Source organism: Chlamydomonas reinhardtii, chromosome 6 (genome assembly GCF_000002595.2).
Source record: "Chlamydomonas reinhardtii strain CC-503 cw92 mt+ chromosome 6, whole genome shotgun sequence".
NCBI classification, from domain to species: Eukaryota; Viridiplantae; Chlorophyta; class Chlorophyceae; order Chlamydomonadales; family Chlamydomonadaceae; genus Chlamydomonas; species Chlamydomonas reinhardtii.
The window spans coordinates 8,581,148-8,594,562 of NC_057009.1; the positions used below are offsets into that span (position 1 = coordinate 8,581,148).

The window sequence follows — 13,415 nt, forward strand, 5'->3', positions numbered from 1 at the left end:
TTTAGTATAAACATAACCTTGTAGCTCGTTGTGCTTTGCGCATCGGCAAGAAACCACGAAACCGGCAACGTCAGTTTCCTCCCGACGTTCCGTCGATACAGGGTAAGGAGCTACGACCGCGCGGCCTAGGAAGTGTTATGATATTGCCTCTATAAATATAAGGTCGATAGGATGTTCTGGTGGCATGGTACACGAACGTCATTCTGGACATGAACATCCACCCGGACCATCCGACCCCTGCATGCCGCCTGGTCGACACCCGCCTTCCCCGCGCCTGCACAAACTCCGCAACCTCATCACGATGTCTATGTGGGCCGGGGGAACCCCTCGAGAACCCCCCTGCTGGGAGCCGCTCCGCTAAGCAAGCCGGCGTACCCACCCAGCGGAGAGCCTTCCCCAGGGCCCGCCCGCAGCGCCGCAGAGTGCGCCTCCTGGCAGGCCCAACCGCAGCACTCCATTGCCCCGCGGCAGCCGTGCTGCCCCTGCAGCCGCTCACCGCCCCCTCCAACCTCCTCCTCCTTAACCACCGTCGCTCTTAGTAGTAGTGCGCGGGTGGGAGCCAGACAGCGCAACGGCACCTGCTGCGAGCGGCCCGTGCTCCTCTTCCTTCTCCTCCTCCACCTCCGCTGCTGCCGCACCCACCACCCTCCGCCTCTGCCAACCACGCGGCCACGCCTCGCCCACTTGAACACGGCACGCGGTGACACTGTGACAGTGGTTTGAGCATACAGGCCACTCACGCACGCCCGCGATCCACCTGCTGCGCCGTCGCCCATCAGGCCCACCTCTCATGCCAGCGTCAGCAGGTCCCCCAATGCAATCTCTCATGCTGGGACCTCCGTCATTTGTTGATTTGTAGCAGAGCCTGCTCCAGCTCCAGCTCCAGCTCCTGCAACGCGCCAGACGCCAGGCGCCCACGGCACGTGGGGCTGCCGGCTGCGGCTGCGACCGCGGCATCGCCTCCGCCAGCGCCCTCCGGAACCGCCAGGGCTGCCAGGTTGAGCACGGTCATCAGCTCTGTGTCGATCAGGAACCCGTGCCTCCTCCACCTCCGCCACCTCCATCATCAGCAGCACCAACCGTGTCTGCAGCAGCGCCCAACACGCCCGCCACGTCAATGTCACACAGAAGGAACCGCCGCCAGCTGGCGGCCTCGGCAGCGGCGGTTCCGGCGGTGGCAATCAGCCATCAGGGCGAGTGCCACATGGACGTCCTTCGAGCCAGCAACACCCCCAGCCAGCTGCAGATGTCGGTGGCGTAACAAAACCTGCATGGTGCCGCTGCACCGTTGGCGCACCATCAGCCAGCCGCCGCGAACACGTCTCGTACGTCTTGCATGTCACTTTGGGGGTACTGTCATTTGCTTCATCGGCACCCTCAGAACGGCTCGTGTTTACGATACACACACACCTCGGCTTCTCTCCTTCAGCCCAAGCACTGACCAAGGGCCCTTGGCTATGCTGCTGCACCTCTCCTCCCCGCCACGGTCTCTCACGCAAAGTCTCGTCTCGCCTCGTCCTAAAAGGCCGCACGCCCGCAGGCAAAGCCGCCAACTGGCGTCCAGGTGCGTCTCGTCACGCACGGCATACAGCACCTCTCGACAGCCCGCGGCAATTGGCCAGCAGCAGCAAACACGCTGCCCCCCCCCCCGACCCGGCCTGGCCCGGGTGCACCTCTCTCTTCACGTCGTGTGGAGCCTTGCCTGCAGCCCGCGTAACGGTTGGCCAAATGCTGGCCCTACCTACCCTACACAAAACAACGCGTACGAGAGCTACCCACGTATACATCCACCTGGAATAGCATTATTGGAATGGACTGCTGTGCCTCTCGATGCACGCAAATCCTCAAAAGAGATACGTCACGCATGTTGTGTATGAATGCGTGGAGTTAGGGCAGCTGCCAGAACCTGCAACTCAGCCGCAACTCAAGACGCATGTGCACTCAGCAACTCCTACTCAGCAAGCAACGCTCCTAAACCCCTACGTATTTCAACTGGGTGCAATCTTCTCCAATGTACACGCAAACACACTGGGCACGGCCGTCCCGTAATTCGACCCCTGATGAGCAATCACTCATGGGGCGAACGGGATCCCAATCGTGCCCACAACCAAGCAGACTGTGCTGCACGCGGCACAACCCCTCAACCCTCTCGAGTCTCACAGCGGTCTCTCCACTGAGCCACCGCAACAGTAACTGCAGCTATCAAGGCCAGGCGCATGCCCAGCCACACCCATAGCGACAACTCAAACCTAACTTCAAATTGAGACAACAACACAGGACCTGCGCTTCGGTTGAGGCCCATACACGTGGCGAGTATGCATTTGCATGGCCGTGGTCCTTAGCCTTGGTTGTCCAGGTCACCCCGCATGCGGTTCCCTCGCGCAGTCCATCCCGCGCATTCAAACGACCCACACCCCTGTTTTGAGGGATGACTCACTCCTTAGACGCTCGAGTAGCTGTTTCCTTTGCTGGTCCCCCGTGAGCATGGCGTGCCGGGCCGTGCCGCACCACAACATGCCATACGTCTCATCCCTTCCCTCCGGCAGGCCGCAGCTGCGTTCTACACCTTACGACACCACTCCATGCCATCTCACGAAGCGGTGACAGCGGACAGCAGCCAGGCCCGCACGCCCTGTGCGACACCGGCACCGCCGCCGCCGGCGGCCGCCGGCACCACCGCCGCAACCGCCGGCAGCAACACCGCCTCTAGTCGCGCCGCCGCTGCCGCCGCGGCCGCCACCGCGCGGTCGCCCTGTGCCATTAGCGCGTCGACCATGCCGGTGGTGCGCATGGGCGGATACCACAGCACCGAAAGCTGCGGGGTGGATGGGAAAGGGGAAGGAGGTTCGGTGCAAGTCAGGAGCATTGGCACGCAACGCGGATTGCGGTGAGCGGTTCCCTAGGGCGTGGCCACACAGTGCCAGGCACAGCAGCGGCCGTAAGGATTCTGCCAGCCTTCCCACAATAACAGCAACACATCCACAGCGCGCCCAGTTCTAGCAAGTAAGGGCTGCGTGTTACAGGCGCTGCGCACGTCACGCACCATGGACATGAACAGCAGCTGGGTCATGACGCGCGCCGCCCACAGCGGCACACGCACGCCGGCACGCCGCGTGGCCTTGCGCAGCTCCGACTCCACCATCAGGATCACCGCCTGCCGGCAACACACAGCCGGACAGCCCCGCTCAGTGCCCCGTGTAACACACGTGCCGACAATCGTCCACATCTTGTGTGTGCGCACATGTGTCCTCCCACACAGCAACCCGATTTCCCTCTTACCAACTGCCCTCTATGCCATCCCACCCACCCACCCACCGCTCCACACCTGCAACCCAAATGTCCTCTCCCTGCCTGCCTGCCCCACCGCAGCCCCCACCCCTACCCCTACCCAGTATCCACCCTCACCTGCAGTGTGAACAGCAGCAGCCAGCTGCCGCCGGTGGTGCGGCCAGTCATGGTGAACGCCACCAGCTCGTGCCACACCCCGCTGGCGAAGAAGGTCAGCAGCCCCGACAGGAAGCGGCGCAGCCGCACGTCCCCGCCGCCACCGCCGCGGCTGCTGCTGACGCAGCTGTGCGCCACAGACGGCGGCGCTGCGGGTGCGGGAGCTCGTGCGGGTGTGGGCGCAGGTGCGGCCTGGGTGCTATCGGCAGCAGGATCGGCGGCCGGGCGCTGGCTGTTGACACGGCGGCGGCGTAGCCCATTGGGGCTGACGCCGCCGGCAGGCCCCGTCTCTCCATCCTCCTCCTTCTCCGCCGCCGGCACCCCCTCAGCAGCGGCTTCGGCCTTGACCTGATCACCGCAGCCGACTTCGGCGGCCTCCGCGCCGGCAGTAGTCGCCAGCAGCCCTGCACACGACTGGACGGGGTCGCGCTGGAAGCTGTCGCCGCTGCAGCTGTCGCCGCTGGGGAGGTGCGGCGACGTGGCGGCGGCGGCGCTGCTGCGGCCGGCGCTCCACTCCGACTGCAGCAGTGTGCGGCTGCCGCTGCTGCTGGGGTCCAGGCTGCAGGCCGCATCACTGCGCGACCGGTGGGAAGAAGTCGGCGAGGTCATGGCGGTGGAGTCGGTTGCGCCAGCGGTCGCGTCAGCAGCGGTCAGAGCGATGGTGGGAATGGGCTCATCGGAGTTCAGCTCGGCGGTGGGTGTGTCGGCACCCGCGGCCGCGGCCCAGGCCGCCACTTCGGCATGTGACGGCCGCGCGTCGGCAGTAGCAGGCGCGGCCGCTACAGCTGCTGCCAGGGGGGTGGCGGGCGTCTGGAAGGGCGTGGCAGAGCTGGAGTCGGCCGGGGTGGCTGCGGCCGCCCGGGACGCGGACGAAACTGAGGTCGTGCCTGAGGGGCCGTCCGCGAAGAAGCGACCTGTGGTGGCAGCGGGCAGAGGGATGCCAGTGGTGTACATGTGCTAGGCGGAAGGAAGGCAGGGCATGGCGCGCACAGTGGGATGCACTGCAGCCCACTCTGGCTGCAGGATCCATGAGCACCCGCGCTATTGCATGACGCCCTAGCCCCGAATCCCCAGTGCCAAAACTCGCAGACGCCTCCCACGCCCCACGCCCCGCACACCCCGCCCCCTGCTCTGCCCCTCTCACCCTCCATGGCCGGCTCGTAGAAGGCCGCCTTGAGCACCGAGGACACCGTCAGGTTCCAGCGCCGAGCCCACAGGTCGGTGAACGAGGAAGACTGCAACCGTGACACAGGGCAGAGCCACAGGCCACCGGCGGGCGGCAGTAGGTTACACCGCCCATACCGCGTACAACCAGCCACACATACACACATACACACCCGCACATGTCCACGGCGCCTTGTGCTTCCCGCTACGGCCACACCTCCTATTACCAGCACCCACCAGCCACACTCGGTCGAAGTGCGGCTCCGCCGCCACGCCCCAGCCCGCCAGCGCCGCCGCATCCACCAGGTCGCCGCAGCCGTCCACCTCCAGCAGTAGCGCTGCGCCGCCGCCGCAGTGGCAGGCCAGCATCAGCCACCGCGCAACCAGGACCGCCCGGGGCGAGGCGGTGGGGGCGGCAGCCAGCCTGCGGGGCGGGATCGGGGGGAAACGGAGAGGGGGCAGGGTCGAGCGGACCGGGCATATGCAGTGTGGGTCGGGTGGTAAGGTCGACTACGGGAAACGCCACCTGACGGCACGCACACATCGTGAAACGCGCAATACACACACACACGCATGTATGGCCGCACGCACCTCTCCACGCGGTGGATCGCCCAGAGTGTGGAAGCCACCAAACCGGCAAAGCACGCTGCACACACATGGAAGACGGGGTGAGGGCTCGGCACGGGCTGGGTAATGGTGATTCCCAAGCAGTGCACAACTACACGTACCGTGCATTGCATACGGCAGTCATGCGTGCAAGCCCCCACACTCACTGAGCTTGGTGAGGCCGGCGCGAACCTTGCGGAGCGCGATCGCGGCATGCTTGGAGCGCTCTGTGTGGAGATGGACGGACGCAGACGTGGGCGGAGGTGAAGGTGGGGTGGCGCAGGCGTGGGTGGTGCCCCCGTTGGGTGAAGTACAGGTGACAGGACAGCCATAGGATGCGATGTGGGTTTGAGCGTCCACTATTGAAAGACAATAGCTGTGCATGCAGCACGTATAACGCACGAACCTGGTGCGGATGGCAGGGGAATGACGGGCAGCAGCATCACGCCGAGGAACGTCCACAAGTCAAGGTCGGGTTTGGCCAGGCAGCCCCGGCCCTGCGCCAGCGCAATCGCCTACATGGGCAAGGTGAACGCGGGAGCCAAATTAGCGAGATTTTTACTCGCTGGGGCGCGACGGGCGCGCGTGCGTTGAGGGCGACCCTGTGACGCAGCGCTTTTGCAACATCCACGAGTCAGCCAAGGCCCGCCCTCGGCGGGCGCCGACGAAGGAGACGCACCTTGAAGGCGCTCATACTCAAGATACAGCACAATGACTGTGCCAGCAGGGGGTCCTCGCGGCCATTAAGTATCGGTAGCGCGAAGAAAGCGAACGCAATGGCGACGAGCACGAGTGCCCGAAGCGGCCGGGACAAGCGCCGAGCGGCGTATGACCCGGCCGCCAAAGCTATAGAGCTTGCAGCAACGAGGTGCAGCGCCATCGTGGCGAGCGCTACGCTGCCAGGTTTGTAGCGGAAGCCCAAGCGCCAGACGACGAGCCTTCGGCGTCTTAGACGTTGAAGATATTTAGTGTAGAGCTGGGTTATGATTGTGTGGATAAGAGCATTCTCTAGTTTGATGGACGCGCTCGGATTCGAGAATGTCAAGCCGGGGCCAACGCTCGATGGGCCTCCATTCTGCCCTCCGGGCGGCCCCCTCGCAGATACCCTGGAGTTAAATGCATTTGTATACTCATATGCAGAACTTGGGGGCTGGGGGCTGACATGGGGCTGCCATGCACCCGTGGCACGGTTGCCCAGCCGAGCGCGGCTATCCCCGGGGCTGGATGACCGATGCGCTACAACTGCCATCTGACAGTTCTGGTGATGCCAGGCATATATGTATAAGGACTCTCTATCCCGCCGCATTATGCTCGTTGGCTTAGCAGCGCGTCAACCGCGTTGCATGCGAGACAGGAAGGTGCCGACCGGCAACCGCAAAGCGAAGCGACGCCCTACTCAGTTGTGTATACATACACTGCACGCTTTCTTGGCAAGCTCAGCATATGTGAAGTGCACAAACAACATCGCTTGCACCAAAGTCAAATTCCTCGAGTTGCTTACACCTTCGCGCGTGTTGACGAACTTGAGCGCCTCGCGATGGCAGTAACATCAGATACTGACGCTGCTGAAGTCATCGGCAACGCGAAGGACGAGCGACCAGCCGTTCAGAACCTGGTCGCGGACTCCCACACGCCACATGGCCATGGGCACAGGCGCCACTACCATGACCACATGCACGAGGTCGTTCTGCCCATGCGGACCGGGCTCCACGATTGGGAGGTGCCCTACGGACTACGGCTTGCTGGTGTGACGACTGGGTACCGCCAGGTGCGCCGGTGGGGCACCGTGTCGGGGAGCGCGTGCGGGCGGTGTGGGGGTGGTGCATGAGCTTGCGTGTGCGTGGACTTATCGATGGATCACCAGCGCGACAAGTACAGTGCGGGCGCTGGAGCTCTTGGCGCATACCATGTGGACACATTGAGCTCATTAAGTATGCGCGTTGCGGATCGTGCTAACGAATGCAGGGCGGCACGTACATGGACTGCATGAAGACGCTTTTCACTTGGCACAACCAAACCCTCAACAGCTGGACCATGATTTTCGGTGAGCCCCCCAACAGCGATCTCGAGAATGGGGCAAGGGCCTATGAAATGCACACGTGCGCTTGGTGACCACCCCGTCGACGCAAAGATACGTACAAAGAAGTCTGCAATACCGGTGCAGCAAAGCCTCGCGTTGAAGCCTCGGCACCTTGCGTTTGCCTGCGTGACTTCTATGACGGCCCACAGGCTGGGCGTGCTCGTGCTGGTTGCTGTGGTGGACGGTGACGCGGCTGCGGCCGGAGGGCTGGGACCTGCTGGCCTTCTGGGCTCTGTGGCTGTGCCCCACAGTGCACCTGCCCTTCACAGTGGGTGAGCGGCGGGGCGAGAGGGCGCGCAGAAAGGGCGACGGCATGCGGCCAAGCTGTGCAGCTGCAGGGCGGTGCAGCAGCACCCAGGTTGATAGGGATACGATGTCCAGGTCCACTGGCCCGGGTCCAACCACAACAACCACATCTGCACCTGCTGGCCCCCAGGCTACCACCAGTTCGTGTGCATCAGCCCTGTGGTGCTGCGGCACTGGCGGGCGCTGGACGTGGCCTTCATATTCGTGGCCTCCATACCGCTCACCTGGGGCCTCGCCTACTTCGTCATGCCGCCCGCCGCCGCCGCCGCGCTGACCGCCGTGACGGTGGGGCTGGCTTTGCACGCCTGGCACAACGCGGCGGCGCTGCCGGCGGGCGCGGACATAGACAAGAAGGCCAACACCCGTTACGTGGTGCGTGGGATGGGATGTGGGATCGGGAGCAGGGCTGAACAGATGGCGGGAGGAAAAGCATGTTGAGGGAAGGGCAGAGGAAGTAGAGCCCCTCTCAGATCCTGTTCCTCGTTCTCCTCCTCGCTCGTTGCACTTCCATCCCATAACCCTCTCTCTCCTGTTTGTGCTTTCTCCTGGGTTGGTGGAAACAACCCTCTCCCTCCCTTCCCCTGCAGGGCCTGGTGGTGCTGGTGTACACCTTCCCCATGGTGCTGCGCGGTGTCCAGGACCTGGCCGCCGTGTACGGCCCCGGCGCCGACGGCGTGTGGCCGGCCGTGGCGGCGGCTCTGGGGGTGGACCCGCTGTACGGCGCCAAGTGCGCGCTGGCGGTGGCGTTCTGCTTCGTGTACGGCGGCGTTGTGTACACCAGCTCCTTCCCGGACATATACGCGCCCGGCCTGTGCGACCTGGTGGTAAGTGGCTGAGCTGCAAAGACGCAGGGGGGGGGGGTACATTCATGATCAGTCAAGGAAACGGTAGACGGTTGGGGGGTTGTAGATACCAGCCGAAACTAAACCGAACCCAATGCAAGGGGGGTCGGGCTTGTGGCATCCGGGTTGGGGCGGAATAATATGACCGGCAGGGGCCAGGACAGGCATCAGGACATGCCGTCGGGCCGGTACCAAACAACCCAGAGTCATGACCCGTTCCCCCGCCCCTGTGCTTATGCAACCGACCTCCGCTTTCTTTTGGCTGCAGGGCTCGGCGCAGCAGCTGATGCACCTGGCCATAGCGGGCGCGCACGTGGTCGAGTGGCTGTTCGCGATTCACATGTACCAGCGCCGACAGGTTATGCCGCAGTAGAGAAGAGGGCGGGAGGCGACTATGCTAGGCAGTGCGTGCGACCGTGCATGCCATGTAAGCGGCACACAGAAACTATGGTGCATAATAACTATATCCAAGAAGTGTGATGCTTTAAGTTGAGGTTTGACGTGACATAGGATGGAGATCACAGCTCCATAGCAACCAGCTTGGGGAGACCATGGTGGGCAAGGTTCGGGTGTGGGCACGGCGTGTGCTCTCGACAACTTGCGCACCGATTGATGCAATCAATAGCATTGCGATTGCAATCTCATACGTCTTGGTCCTTCAAGTGGCCACGGAGGGTGATGGCCTGGGTGGAGTTAAGGATGGGATGCCCTCGGGCCGCGGTGGCACGATGATTGGGCCGCGGTGGCACACAGATGAGGAGGCGAGGCGGGTTGAACTCAGGCGAGCCCAGACTCCGGAGCAACACACGGTACCTTAATAAAATGCTCTTATCCTTGATTGTACAGCTTACAGACGTGGCAGCCAACCTGTAGCAGGCAAGACTTTAGCATGCAGTTCTGATGCCAGCGCAAACGGACGAGGAGGCTGGCGCTGGGGTGCGTAGCACCGTTGCCCGTGAGCATATATCGCAGAAGCGATCGCTGGCGAAGCAAACTGTGGAGAAGATTGTGAGTACTTGCGCCGGGCGTGTCCTCCAGTCCTTCACACCAACGTCGCTCTCGGCCCTGCTCCCCGCTTTCCCGCCTGCGCGCTGTTGAGCCCGTGCACCGCGTACCTGCAGATTGCGTACGGTGTAGGAGTGCTCGTCATTGTCACGTTCTTCATCGCGTACAAGGCGGGGGCCTTCGGTGACAAGGAGCAGCCCTGAACACGCATGTTTGAAGCGAGTGCGACAGCCTGAGACGGTCGCCTATGGCCGGCTATGGGCTTAGTATGCGGCTGAGTATGAGGCAGGGTAGTATGGACTGAGGCAGGTTAGTATGGACTGGGCAGGGTAGTATGAGCTATGGGCGAGTGGGTGCTTTACGCGTGCGTGCGCGACGAGGCGCGTCAGGCGCCGTTACCAGGCATATCATAAAACAAAGAGAGGCAAGTCAGTTTGGATGTGCATGCGCACATACAAACACGCATTGTGCGGGGATTTACAGCAGTTCGTGTCGTCATGGAGTGCGGTATGTACAGTGTAACGTAGAAGCACCCCTGGTAGGAAGTGTACGGTAGGAGAGCATGACGGCAAGCCATGGTCATGCGGGCGCCTTGTCCTGCATTGAGTACCACATCATTTGAGTGGGGAGGAACGCGGAACGCGGAAAAAAGCGGCTAGACGCTGTCATCGTAATTAAGGAGCAACAGAGGATTGTCGAGAAGCGCGCATTCAGCGTGAGCAGGGTTGCAGCGCGTGAGCGCGTGAGTCTCAATGGTACCGGAAGTAGTGGCCGCATTGTACACGTAGTGGCCGCATTGTATTTGGGCAGGTGCCGCTGCAGCGCATGCAGTGCTGTAGCCAATACAGCGTCCTTCTGTACTCCGAACACTGAACGCCATGTAATGACTAACTGTTGAAAGGATCGGGTGTGCAGGGCTGCCATGCTAGGGCTGTCGGGCAGTTGCACCGGTGGCTGGCGGCCCGGTGTGGTATTGAGCATGTCTTGAGCAGCGCACGCGTCGTCTTCCTGACCTGAAGCGGGCTTGCGTCCCTGCCTCCAGCTGTCCAGCATCCCTGCCTCCGTCAGCTACGTGTGCACACAAATACCGTACACGATGCGGGTGACCACACCAGCCGTCCCAGTACATAGCCTCCTTTCTGTCAGCCAGTCGTGGGCCCGGACGTCCCCAGCGTGGGCCCGGACGTCCCCAGCGTTCATCGTCGGTTACGTGGTAACATGTGAGCTAGCTTGAGCTACTGACTGGCCTGCTCCCGTGTCGCCTGCAAGCCGACTACGCCTTATGCTCTGGTCTGCGTTTGCACTAGTTTCGCAAAGCACGTCAATAACGATGCGGATGGATGGCCCAAAGGCTCGTTGGCCACTGCCTTACAAGCTCGACAGGCGCAGTTCAGGTGCTTAGCGTACCCAGTGGGTGGCCCCATCCCATGCCTGATCGTCCGCCTGAGCATTCGCCACGGCGTACATGACAGCCATCAGCACACCAGGAAGTCCGTCACATCACCGCGCTGCTTTCAGGACTCTTCACCCGACCCAAATGCCAATGCTTCAGCCTTCGCATGCAGACAGCAACCGGCGTCTGCCGAGCGCAGATGCACGTGCCATGACACTCCACACCCAGCCGTGCTCTAGTCACGTGAAGCGATCAAAACTGCTGCGTTCTAATAGTCATTCCCTCAAATACCAGCCGGCAGTCCTGTCTCCCTATCCTCGCAACCCTCCCTGCTCTCATACCAGCAACCGCCCGTTGCTACACCCTAAATGTCTCTAATGGCCACCGCTGCCCGCTGCAAGCCTGTTTGGTAATGCATCTGCACGCATCCAATTTGCGCGCTGGCGCTGGCCACTCCGCAGCTCCCGCACGTGCGCTCCGCGTGCCCTCCTGCCGCCACGCAGACCGGTTCTATGCCGCTCCAAGCACCTCCGCTGCGCCGCTCACTCGTCACGCCCTCCGTTTAATATGTCACGTCATGCCGCCGCTGCCGTCAAGTCATCGCATGTCTCTGCCAATTTACATGAAGTCGTCATCGTTGTCCAGGTTATCCTCGTACACGTAGTCGTCCAGGCCCGCCGACAACCCCTTCTTGCCCATGTTGAGGTTCTTCTTGCCGCCCTTCTTCTTGTCCTCCTCCTCCTTCTTCTTCTGCAGGGGTTGCAAAGGGCAGGAAGCGCAGCGCCGGGCATGTAAGGCCCCAGCCGACCCACATCGGGTATTTGGTGATGCTCTCGCCCCGGCGCCAGCTTTCAATCCACCACCTCATTTCGCTTGTGCTGGCCCAGTGACCCGCAATGTGGCCCATCCACGCCTACCCGCATAGCCTCCTTCTCGACTCGCCGTCCCATCCACCGCCACCCGCCATCTCGCACCCCCCCACCCACCTTGATCTTGTCAGCGCGCACGCCCGCCAGGCAGGTCTCCAGGTCCTTGACTTCCTCTGACCCCAGCGGCTCCACTGCCGCCTTGATGAGCGCCTTAATGAACGCCTTGTAGTGCTTGCTCTCCCCGTGCTCGACCACGTGGCGGGACACCAGCTCAGCGGCGAAGTCCTCAAACTCCTTGAGCGTCTTGGGCATGTAGCTCTCCAGGGGCTTCAGAGTGGACACGCCGCCGAACAGCTCCCGCGCGGCCTCGTAGTCCGCCTGCTCTACCAGCCTACCGCCGCGGGGAGGAAAGGGGGCACCGGAATGTGCATTCGGGCTTAGAGGGATGCAGTATTGCAGTAGCGGTAGCCTGTACAGGGCTTGTGTTGGCAGTTGGAGCGCCGTACACTAGCGCTTGCAAGTGTGTGCACGACCCGGCGTGCGTGAGGACCATCACAGACGGCAACGGTGCAACCCTAGGCGCTGCACACGTAATGCACGCAACCATCTACGTGCACCATGGCCCAGCACGGATGTTTGACCCAGCAACGCAACCGGCATGCAAGATGCGACGACTCCGACCTTGACCCACATCCCGTAGGTGCTGGAGTGGCCGGGTCAACCAGACTCTGCCTCTGCTGCTTGACCCAGTTCAAGCCCAAAACAGCGCACACATCCCGGACGTTCGATTCTGCTTGTGGAGCGACCGCCCATCTCCGACATAGAGCTGGGCTAGCCAGGTTGACAGCTTCGCATGGCAACCAGGTGCGTTGCGCCAGGTGCGCATGCATATACCGTATGCTAGCCCCCCGCCCTTCAACTGGACGGCCGTCCCCGACAGGCCTCCTCACAAACCAAGCTGACAGCGTGCAGGTGATAGCGTTGTGTCATCTATCGCATGACTGAGGTGCATAAGAAGCCACAGCCCCACCGAGCGCAGCCGACGGCCGTTGGAGCGCCAACGCAACACCCGTCCCGCCAAAACCCGGTCTGGCTCCCCAGCCCTGACACCACTCCTTATGCTCACTTCTGCTGGCGAAGCTTCTCCAGCACAGGGTCGTCGAGAGGCACGTCGTCGGGGTTGATGCGCTCTTCCCGAAACTTCTTCTCCTCCTTCTTCTTGGGCTGCGTGGACACGGAATCCATGGAATCGTGGGCTCAGTTGGAGCCGGTCGGTCGCGCCCCTGGCGTGCTGGCCGTTCCAAAGATACCATACCCACTCCACGCAAGCAAGCAGCTGGGCCAGCGACTGGGCCTCGCCCGCGATTGCGCACCTGCGGCGCGGGCACGCTGTGCTCCACGGGCGCGGAGAAGTTGGCGTCCTCGTCCTCGAACTGGGACATGTCCGGGCCATTGATCTTTGCGCGGATGGCCTCGCCCTTTGTCTCAAAGGTTTGCGCCGGCTTGGCAGGAGCTGGCGCCGGCTTGGAGAGGGTTGACTCAATGTCAGCCGTCTCCCAATCATCTAGATCGTCAGCCATTTTTGCTGAAAGGAGTTGGAAGGAGGGCGGATCTAGCGGGAGACGAGTGCAACACGCAGGACAAGCCGCTGGGCGAACAAAAGCAGTAGAAAGAAGAATAATATAGCAGAAATGATGTGCTCCAAC

General features: G+C 62.4%; 3 protein-coding genes across 3 annotated transcripts; 1 reads left to right on the top strand and 2 right to left on the bottom strand.

The window, feature by feature from the left end:
* Window positions 1-47: 47 nt before the first annotated feature.
* CHLRE_06g308700v5 (uncharacterized protein) lies at window positions 48-6,223 on the bottom strand. Its single transcript, XM_001691163.2, has 9 exons — window positions 5,894-6,223; window positions 5,621-5,729; window positions 5,382-5,441; window positions 5,200-5,254; window positions 4,846-5,032; window positions 4,589-4,679; window positions 3,406-4,358; window positions 3,044-3,154; window positions 48-2,815 (listed from the first exon to the last, which is right to left on the bottom strand). The coding sequence occupies exons 1-9, from the start codon at window positions 5,906-5,908 to the stop codon at window positions 2,591-2,593; spliced, it is 1,806 nt and encodes a 601-aa protein (XP_001691215.2). The 5' UTR covers window positions 5,909-6,223; the 3' UTR covers window positions 48-2,590.
* Window positions 6,224-6,493: 270 nt separating this feature from the next.
* Window positions 6,494-10,343, top strand: CHLRE_06g308750v5 (uncharacterized protein). The gene is made up of 7 exons (XM_043063755.1): window positions 6,494-6,982; window positions 7,180-7,258; window positions 7,444-7,566; window positions 7,731-7,972; window positions 8,188-8,424; window positions 8,711-9,450; window positions 9,564-10,343. Exons 1-6 carry the CDS (start codon window positions 6,752-6,754, stop codon window positions 8,813-8,815), a joined length of 1,017 nt encoding a protein of 338 aa, XP_042924461.1. The 5' UTR covers window positions 6,494-6,751; the 3' UTR covers window positions 8,816-9,450; window positions 9,564-10,343.
* Window positions 10,344-10,417: 74 nt separating this feature from the next.
* On the bottom strand, window positions 10,418-13,403 carry CHLRE_06g308850v5 (uncharacterized protein). The gene is made up of 4 exons (XM_001691162.2): window positions 13,083-13,403; window positions 12,836-12,933; window positions 11,827-12,100; window positions 10,418-11,590 (listed from the first exon to the last, which is right to left on the bottom strand). Exons 1-4 carry the CDS (start codon window positions 13,287-13,289, stop codon window positions 11,459-11,461), a joined length of 711 nt encoding a protein of 236 aa, XP_001691214.2. The 5' UTR covers window positions 13,290-13,403; the 3' UTR covers window positions 10,418-11,458.
* Window positions 13,404-13,415: the final 12 nt, after the last annotated feature.